The sequence below is a fragment of the Arachis hypogaea genome, chromosome 19, assembly GCF_003086295.3.
Source record: "Arachis hypogaea cultivar Tifrunner chromosome 19, arahy.Tifrunner.gnm2.J5K5, whole genome shotgun sequence".
NCBI lineage: Eukaryota > Viridiplantae > Streptophyta > Magnoliopsida > Fabales > Fabaceae > Arachis > Arachis hypogaea.
Window position 1 is genome coordinate 148,490,433 of NC_092054.1, and position 11,184 is coordinate 148,501,616.

The 11,184-nt window shown below is 28.6% G+C and overlaps 1 protein-coding gene across 1 annotated transcript; it reads left to right on the top strand.

Annotated features, from left to right (window-relative positions):
• The first annotated feature begins 8,917 nt into the window (after positions 1–8,917).
• LOC112776716 (scarecrow-like protein 23) lies at positions 8,918–10,859 on the top strand. The gene is made up of 2 exons (XM_025820951.2): positions 8,918–9,785; positions 9,864–10,859. Exons 1-2 carry the CDS (start codon positions 9,027–9,029, stop codon positions 10,608–10,610), a joined length of 1,506 nt encoding a protein of 501 aa, XP_025676736.1. The 5' UTR covers positions 8,918–9,026; the 3' UTR covers positions 10,611–10,859.
• The last annotated feature ends 325 nt before the right edge of the window (positions 10,860–11,184 follow it).

Below are 11,184 nucleotides of genomic sequence, written 5' to 3' on the forward strand. Positions count from 1 at the left end.
GTTTTTTAACGTGAGAAAAATTTTCTATTCTATTAAGAAAAGAATTTATTTTTATTTGAAATTCAATTTCATAGTTTGAAATGATTTAATATATTAGTAGAATTGAATTCAATTCTTTAATTTGATGACTTTTAGATGAGTTGAATTATCTTTTTTTTACAATTTTATCTTTGATAAAACTATTTTCATTGAACACTTATTTATAAGTAGAGACATTTCAAATATTAAGTACGATTGTTGCGATAATTGATTTGAAAATGTGATCTGATTTATTTGTTTCAAAGCATGAAATAAAAATTTATTTTTGAGTGAATTCTAATTCTTGGCAATTCAAACATATTCTTATTATTTTCAGTGATTTATACTTGTCAATTTGTCATTCAAGCGATTGGTTTTTAATCTGTTCTCGTGCTTCCCTTCATCCAAGAGGTACAACAATCATGGTCAAAATGATATAAGATTGTGTACCATGCTATACCAAATATGTGAACAGAAAATGTATGTCATGCAAGAACTGTGACCCAACATTAAAGAAGTTAACATACAAGGATAATAATATGAAAACTAGGAACCAAGTTGGGTTAGTTTAATGGTTAATTCACTAATCAACTTAAGTAAGTGTTGAGGGTTTGAATTTTGTGTATGCGGCAGAAAAAAATATGGTATAGTAAACAAAAAAATAGATAGTAGAGTAAACATAGATTAACTAACAAAAATAGATAGGTGAGTGCACAAAAAAAAAAATGCAAACTAGTATACCAAAAAAAAAAAATGCAAACTAATAACTTCAAAATAGATAGTAGAGTGAACAAAGATTAACTAACAAGTCATTGCATGGTTTGATTTTGGGACTTGAATTGCCTGCGAAAGAAAAGGGAAAAGGCTCTACTATGTAAAATTGGACTTTCTATTTAATATTGCTTAGAGAAGGATGACATATATATGCATATGTAGCATCTTATATGACTTTACGCTTTTGATTCAAGACAAAACAAAAAAGGTTCATCTTGTAAGATAAATAATGACGTATTATTGTTGCAAGGGAATCAAACCACAGCTAAACCAGTCCAAGACAAATATGACGTCCAAGTAATAATAAAATCTTTTAAAGGAATAGAAGTTTCTTAACAATCTTTTATAGAAGGACCCTCAATAAATTAATTATATTATAAGTATATTAAATTTAAGCTAGATTAGTAGTATCGCATTGTTTTCTCAGCCTCTGTCCATTGTGGAAGTTTTCTTTATATATATTTTAATCCATGATGCTTGGATGTATTAAATACCTTCTCTCCTTAAGTTTTTGATATTGTAAGGGATCTAACTTTGTTAATCCCTCTTAATCTTTGACTGCATATATGTGAAGTATCAACATTTTTCAGAATATGCTATTTTTTATTACACCCAAAATAGCATATCTCAAAAGCGAAGCATTCAAGCACAAGTTAAGTCTCATTTTGATATCTTAGATTTATGAGTTGCATTAATTTAGTTTTTGACTTTTTAATTGTTATAGTTTAGTACCCCAAATTTAAAAAAGTACATTAATATAATCGTCAACATCGTTAGTGAGATAACTCAAGTCTTGTCATGTTGGATATATTAAAACAACGTACACATTTTGACGCTAAAAGAGTACTAAATGATGTCATTTCAGGGTTTGAACAATACTAAAAGAGAGGAGTATAACGTTTTAGTATTGTTCAAACTCTCAAACGACGTCATTTAGTGCCTTTTTTAGCGCCAAAACGCATACGATATCGTTTTAATATGTCTAGCGTGACAAGACTTGAGTTACGCTACTAACGATGTTGAATTCCGGCAACAGAAAATATACGAGGAACTACATTAATGTACTTTTTTAAATATGGAAGACTAAATTATGATAATTAAGAAATCAAAGACTAAATTTCCAAAGTGAAAATTAACTCACTCAAGCAAATAATCTTGTGTTTACTTTGGTTCAAACAAGCCATTTAATTTCCAAAATCTTTTTTCTTTAATTTTACATGGCATATTACTATTTCAACAACTTAAGGTGAATAAAAAGATTAATTAAAAGATTATTTAAGACACTATGTGCCTAATGTAAAATATGCGATACTAAGTATGATTTAATTTGTTAATTACATATGAGAGATATATACATGTTTTCAATAATTCAAGATTAATTTACATACTAAACTTTGGTGTGAAATTTAGATTTTTTTTTGAGAGAGATACTGATTTTTGGGTACTTCTTCCAACATTCTAAGAGGTTCTGGCTTCTTCAAAAACCAGTTCATATTAGAGCTCATCATTATACTTCTTTTATATATATATATATATATATATATATGTATGTATATATTATTCTTACATTTTTCCAGTTTTATTATCTCTCATTAAAAAAATAAACAGAAAATTATTAAAAGAAAAAGAAATGTTATTCAGCATTTCTTGAGTTTGTCAAAATAAATAAAATATAAAAACCTAGCGTGGAATGAGTATTGATTATCTCATATCAGTGAACTAAGCTAGCTACTACAATAAATCAAGGATTTTTTTAAAAATAAATTTTACATTTACACATATACAATTATTTACATATTTATATTTTATTATTTATTTCGTTTACACTTATTATTAAAAAAAATACAAATACCTTGTATGTTCACACCAAATTAATTATAATTTGTGTTTTATTACTTTAAATTTATTTTTTAATCTCATTTTACTAATAAAAACAATCTTTTAAAAATTTAATTTTAATACATTGTCAGTATAAAAAAAATTTTACGTATACATCTAATTACATAAAATTATATTAATAAAAATAATTATTTTTTATATTAACAGTATGAATAATTATTTAAAAAAACAAATATAATTGAACCACTATATAAAATATTTTTCACCTTACATCAAAATTAAACTAGTATTTGAAAAGCCAAAATTAAAAATATTCCAATAGTAATAATGTTGATGAGGGTGATAGTCATAGGCATAGCATCTAATGATAACACAACATAGAGAGTCATGATGATAACTATTTAGAGAGTGTCAAAGATGCCAAAAGTAAGAGTTGGAGTGCAAGAATCGTAATATATATATGTATCTGGAATATCCCCCTGAAAACTTGTTAAGAAGTAGTGCATGCTCATAATTACACCCACAATATCATAACATCAATTAATTAATATTAATTTAATTTGGAGTTAGACAAAGAGCTGTGGAAGCAAATAGTATTGCATCTTAGGATGCAGACAATTAACATCTGGGTGATGGTGTTACAAATAAAATAAATGAATTCTCAACACTCAAGAAAATACATACCCATGATTTCACGGATCATGTCATATGAATTTGAGGGCCACAACTTCACACATCCCTTTCACTGTTTGCTGCAAAATCACATCTATAAGCAATCATACATTTTTTTATTATTTAATTAACTTCTTCACTCTATGTCATCATCATTCATGCACGCATTTTGTTTTGCTTGAACTAATAAAGATTCTCATCTTTAATCATGCAAAAGAAAAATTTCACATATTTTACATAAATATTCAATTATGTGTGAATGAAGTAGTATTTAATGATTAGATAATAGTGTAAACTTTTTTATGTTATCAATGTAATATAAAATTATAGGATTAAGCACATAAAAACAAATACTATATATGATCAAGACATGCAATAACACGTGCTATTGAATCCATTGACATTAACATATCTTTGTTAATCATATCTCCAAACTAGTACTATGATTCTACTTAGGACTACGTACGTACTAAACTATCCAAATAAAATGAGAAATATTTATTGTTCTTTTGAAACAACCGTGAAAGATGTAATTAATAACATACATGCATATTAGTTTATATAATTTTATTAAAAAATGTCATTTACTAATTTCTTTATTTTTAATTATTATGTTCATTATTGGAGTTTGGCTAACAAATATCTTAAAGAATATTAAAACATAAATACAATTTTAAATATTTTTACTGAATAAAAAAATATGCACTCTTATTAATTAAATAGAATTTAATTCTTTATTATTATATTTTATATTTTATATCAAGAGTTCATATCTAGATTTAGGATTTAGATGTTAAGATTGGTGTTTTATTTTTTTGTTTTTTTATACTTTTAATAATAAGTTAATTTTAAAAAATATTATATTATTTATTTTTCTTAGTTTATTAAGATTCGTCTTAATATCATTAAAATCTTGAAAAATTTATTTTGTTCTGTTTTATAATGATTTTGAGGAAGTAGTGATTAGTATTTTGTGATGATGATGAATGAAGATTGAAGAGTGAGTGAGTTACTTGCTACACTGCTATTTCTCCATCCATCAATTTTTTCTTTTCTTTTCTTTCTGTGATGAGTGATGACTGACACGATTGCTATGCAGAACCGACCACACCTTCTTCTCTCTCTTTCTCTCTTATTATTATTTTCTTCTTCACCTTCTTATGTTTATTATCTATGTTTTGTATGTGCTATGTTTTAGAGAGAGAGAGAGAGAGAGAGAAAGATTTCTTCTTTTTCATTCCAGCACGCAAACATCTCATCCTCACGCAAAGGGACAACAAATACAATTCCATTTTTTTTATTATATTTTTTGGACTTTTATTTTTGTCTCTTCTATCTCATTATCTTTTTTGTTTTGTTTTAAGAAAATGATGAAACCAACAAGAAAGTAGTAGACTCCACAAAGAATTTATTTTCTTTTTTATTTTGATAAACAAAAATTTAAATACTTTATTCTGAAAAAACTCAAACTAGGATGCTACGTTATTAAATTATTTCGGTAACTAAGTTAATCAACTTGTTCAAAAATATAAAGATTGATGACTAGAAATCTTAGTAAAACAAAAGTACTTACTTAAATTTAATTAAAAAATAATTTATTCATTTAATATTTTTTTATTTAATCAAGTAGTAATATTTTGTTTATATATTCATGATATTTTTTAGGGTAAAGTATATTTTTTGTCTCTGAAGTTTGACAAAAGTTTTAAAAATACTCCTAAGTTTTATTTTGTTTCAATTTTGTCCCAAAAGTTTTCGATTTGCATCAAATATATCCCTACCGGCTAAATTTTCAAAAAAATTAAGACTAATATAACAATAATGCATGAAAATTATGCTTGATTTGCTTGTGTTGAGGGTTGTTCTTATGAAATTGTTATTGAATTAGTCTTAATTTTTTTGAAAAATTAACCGTTAGAGTTATATTTGATACAAATAAAAATATTTTGGGATAAAATTAAAACAAAATAAAATTTAAGAATATTTTTAAAACTTTTCTCAAATTTAAAAAAAAAATATACTTTACCCTATTTTTTAATCTAACATACCAATAATTAATCTATTGTAAATTTAAATTTATTATTTGATAATTCGTTGTTTAAATTATTATATATAAAAAATAAAATTTGATCCTTGTTTTATAGAAATAAATCAGTATTACTAATAGTAGATATTGCATAAAGCAGAAAATAGAGAGCAAGAAGAATGAGTAAAGAAAAACATTTTTAAGGAAGAAGAAAAAGCCTCACGTGGGGTTGTCTGACAGAAGCAAAAATTTTGCCACTAACCTGAATGAGAGAGAGATTGAAGTACTATGTCCTTTATTTGCTTGCCACCTTGTTTCTAACACTCACCACACCACTCACCACCCATTCCCATCTCTTCAGTCCACTTCATCCTTTCTATTACACACACGTACCCTTTTGTTCTTTCTCTTAAATATTATTTCTTTTTCTTTTTTTTTTTTTTAATGTGGTTAGAGATAGAGAGTAGTAGTGACCTCACGTGGGTTTATCTGACAAGAAGGCATGTTTTTCTACCTTACCACTTTTCCATCTTTTCCTTTCCTTCCCCTTTTTACCTTTCCATTCATCTACTTGAGACAAACCGGGTTTCTTGCACTTGGGTTTTGCTCTTCTTTCTTTCTATATATTCTTACTACTATTTACTATTTTTTAATTTTGTTTTCTTTCATAATAATAATTAGAGTAAATATTATTTTCAATCTTCGACCATTTGTAAAAAGGATAAAACGATTTTTAATAATTTAAAAAATTTTAATCAATTCACAACTATTTAAATAATTAGTTTAATTAATTTATTAAATCGTTGTTATTTGATTTTGCGACGGTTTAAAATCGTTACTAATAAAAAAATTGTCAAGATATCTTGTATTTTCTTGTAGTGTCAGTAAGTTATTATTTATAGAGATCGCTTAATTCAATTACTTGAATAGTTAGACTAAGCGATTTTTATAAATAATGACGAATTAAATTAATTATTTAAATAAAGATCAAATAATAATTTTTAAATTTTAAAAGAGTGCAATGAAAAATTGAAAAAGATATTTACTTTAATAATTAGTATTTGAAGATTTTTATTATTTATAGTATGTGTATGCTTGCTTGCATTGCATGCTCTCCATAAATATTGTATACTAAGTACATTATATTATCAAGGAAAGGGGCATATGTCAGTCTCAAATTGCATGAGACATAGCATATAGTATATGATTTGGAGCATATTAATGGTAAGTTTATGTGTCCTCCATTAACAAGACAATCAAGAATTAAGAACTTTCAATTCCCATGTTTGATGTGACCTTTAGAGGATCTACGGCACTTCTCTCTATGACTATTTCAAACATCAATACCGATTCCATGCATTGATTTGAGTTAGTATTGGTTAAGTAGTTAATTTGTCAGTTAGTTAAAGATGCATTTAATGGTGTGTCTTTAGATCAGAATTATTAGTATATGTCAACTCATATCTTATTTATTTATAATTTATTTTTGTGCTAAAATTGAGGTTTGAAATGGATGCTTGCATTGCCTTAGCTTAGTTACTCTATCTTCTGAAGAGAAACCCTACCTAAGTCTTAAATTCTACATTTCATATTTTATTATAACTTTTAAGTATTCAAAGTGTAAAAGAGTTTTGTTTTTATATTTTATATTGAGAAAGTTTATAGGTTCGCACTTTTATTAAGATTTGATCACTATTTAACCAATAAAAAAAAATGAGTAATTTTACATCATTAAATATAATTTTATATCATTAAAATTATTAATAATAACTAATTGATAACTATAAATCACAAATCTACTAACTTCTTAGTACTTATTTTTATATTATTATCTTTAAATAATTCTATATTTATTTTTGTATGATCTTAATGATAATGCATTAACTATATATTTGTATCAAATCTCATCAGTACAAGACTAAATGTATATGTTATGTGTAAACTCTTTTCATTTAAACCATTAGAATATAAAAGAAATAAAAGACAAACTTATCCACAAATAATACATGGTTGAGTTTAATTGCTATATATATTTATGCTTATAGTACTTTTATTTAACCAAATATTTACTATTCTAATGAGACTTTTAAGTTAGTAATGAATTAAGTCACATATATTTATTTATATATGTATATATTAACAATAATACATATAAATTAGGTGCAAAAATTGCTCGTATATACATATATATGTTTATAATTGGAGAAAGTGTCATACTATTTGATTTTTCATGGTGTTAAAAAACTAATTTTTCGTGAATTTAGTTTTTATTTAAAATTTTTTATTCGTCAATAGATTATGATATACACTATACGTATTTTAAATTCCGAATGAATTGATCAATCAATAACTCAAACTGATTAGCTAGGAAGTGTGATATTATAAGTGTAGCACATATTTTTGTGTATGATGATGATTGCACTGCATGCTACAAGACATAAATTAAAGATATATGAGAAAAGTTGAAAGATAATGAATTGGAACTCATAGCAGATGCTTTGTGGTTTAGAGTAAAACCTTTTTGGCATTGAATCATAGCCCACGTTTTACTACCAAAACAAGCAAAATCAAGTTGAAGCATGTAGATATATAGTTAGAAATTAGAAAAAAATACAATATATAGATATAGTAGTGTAGTTCTTCATCACAAGGGGAAAGTTGAGTCACTTTTTTTGTTAGCTTCCATTTGTCTTGGCATATTATGACGATAAAGCATCAAAAGTTTTTCTTGGCAGAGGATCCCTATGTACTTAAGGAATATATGCTAGCAAAGCCAAAAATCCTTGTAAGAATAACCTCTAAATAGCACCAATTAGAAAAAAACTATCTTGAGATCATAGAGAGGAATAAGGGATCATCACTTTCTTTGTTTCCATCAATGGCAACATAACAAGTAATTATAACAAACAAGAACTTGTATTGAGATGCATCTATCTCATTGACCATCTATATAGTATTATAGCATGTAGCATATATATATGTATCTAGCTGAAATTTTATTATAGTGAAGGAAATTCATTCCAATAGAAAGACAAGAAATTAAATTAGGAATAGGAAGGAGACTTGTTAGGGCAAGAATAATTGAATTAGGATTGAAAAAGTGTATAAAAGACAATTCTTACAAGGACGGTACCTTTGATTCCCCATTGACACCGCTGTCTCTTGTCCAATTCATATGGCATCTTCCAACCCTTCTCAACTACCAAAGGAAGTAATAACAAAAACACACTCACTCTCAAAACACACCACCATTATATTCTAATGAATTTTCAAAATCATCCCATTATATATATATTTTTTTATATAATTAATATCAATTAGAAAATATCAATGTGTGTGTATGCATGTTTTCCTTACCCAAGACACTGATTCTAAAGAATATAAAGATACCCTCCTTAATCTCTCCGTCTTAGCATAGGAAGGGAAACAAATTAAAAATGTTTAACAACAACAAAATTTTCTACTTGATTTTACTTTTCTTGTACTTATTGTATATTCATTATTTTATTTGTTTGGTGTGTTGATGGTATATATAGGCATGTGATGACATGAAAGAATTTTTGTGAGTCTTACCCCATAAAAGCTAAGTCCACTACCATAAAAGTGGGTCTTTATATTATGTGATAGATTTATTACCTTCTCACTCAACATACACGCTAACCCTTTCTCTCTCTTTCTGATTCTCAGATCATCAGATATGGAAGATTCAGAGGAAGAAGAGCTCCTGAACCTTAGCCTTTCAGTGGCTGCTGATAGGGAAAGAAAGAAAAAGAAAGGAAAGACCATCACAGATAACAACAACAACAACAATATCATGATGATGATGAGTTGTAGTAGTAGCACAACTATGATTACCTCCTTTGATCATGAGGCCTATGAAGCTAAAATCTTTAGGCTTCTACAAATGAGAGATCAAATGCTTAGACAAGATCATAGGAATCATGATAATAGAAACAAAGGAGGAGGAGGAGGAGGAAGCTTTGTTGTTCTTGGGAATAACAACAGCAATGGCCTCCCTTTGATCCATTTGCTTCTCTCAACCGCCACTGCCGTCGACGGTAACAACTTCGGCGCCGCCTTGAACAACCTCACCGACCTCTACCAGAGCGTTTCCCTAACCGGTGACTCAGTGGAGCGTGTTGTGGCCTATTTCTCTGATGGCTTAACCGCAAGGCTTCTCACAAGAAAGTCACCTTTCTATGACATGATCATGGAGGAACCAACTTCTGAGGAAGAGTTTCTTGCTTTCACTGATCTCTATAGAGTCTCTCCCTACTTCCAATTCGCTCATTTCACTGCCAATCAAGCAATCTTGGAGGCCTTCGAAAGGGAGGAAGATCGTAACAACCGTTCCATTCATGTCATCGATTTCGATGTCTCTTATGGCTTCCAGTGGCCTTCTCTGATACAATCGCTATCAGAGAAGGCCACTAGTACCAGCCGTATTTCCCTGAGGGTAATTATATCTAACTGCTCTCAACTATCAAATATTATTACGTTGTTATTTATTACTATTAATGGTTGTGCAACATAGGTAACGGGATTCGGGAAGAATCTGAAGGAGCTGCAAGAAACGGAGTCAAGATTAGTGAGCTTCTCTAAGGGATTTAGCAACCTAGTGTTTGAGTTTCAAGGGCTTCTGAGAGGGTCAAGGGTGATAAACCTAAGGAAGAAGAAGAACGAAACGGTGGCAGTCAACTTGGTATCATACTTGAACACGTTGAGTTGTTTCATGAAGATCTCAGACACATTGGGCTTTGTGCATTCACTTAGCCCCTCCATTGTTGTCTTGGTTGAGCAAGAAGGTAGCAGGACCCCAACAAGGACATTCTTGTCAAGATTCACAGACTCGTTGCACTACTTTGCAGCCATGTTCGATTCTCTCGACGATTGTCTTCCGTTGGAGAGTGCTGAGAGGCTCAGGATTGAGAAGAAGCTTCTTGGGAAAGAGATCAAGAACATGCTCAACAACTATGAAAACAACAACATTGGTGATTGTGCTAAGTATGAGAGGATGGAGGCATGGAAGGCGAGGATGGAGAATCATGGTTTTGTTGGGAATAAGATTAGCTCCAAGGCCATGATTCAAGCCAAGCTACTTTTGAAGATGAGGACTCATTATTGTCCAATGCAGTTTGAAGAAGAAGATGACAGCGACGGCGGCGGCGGCGGTGGCGGTTTCAGGGTTTCGGAGAGAGATGAAGGAAGGGCTGTCTCTTTAGGGTGGCAAAATAGGTTTCTTCTTACTGTCTCAGCTTGGCAACCACTTTCTCTAATCTGATCTGGGATGCTAATAATCTTCATTAAGGGTAATTAATAGTACTTATTGCTGATTTCTTTAGGGTAAGTACAATTAAGGAACTAAGGAGTAAGGTAAAATATATATATATCTAATTTATAGGAATGTTAATTAATGTAACCTATTCTATTTTTTTTTCTCTTTTTTAAATATATATGATGATGATAACCCTAATTTCCCTTTGTTATTAGTTCTATATATCTTTGGGCTCAAAGTAGAAAAGCCCTAGTTTGATTATTTTCCTGCAGTTTGTTTCTTTTAATTTACCCTAAATAAAATGTCATTAATTGTTATTTTTCTGTGTATATGGATCATTTAATAAGTGAAATTGAAAGTTCATGATGGATTCATCATGATGAATGATGATCATCTATCTATCATACTATTCATTTGAATGTGTTGGAACAGTGGTCATCCTTGATGTAAGTAAAAATAAAAATTCTATAAATGGTAAAAAACAAGAAAAAGATGAAAAGTATTTATTGCTCTGATCTCTACTAGACTTATTTATTATATCATTTTATATATCAAAGTTGGGGGTATATATATGTAGGGA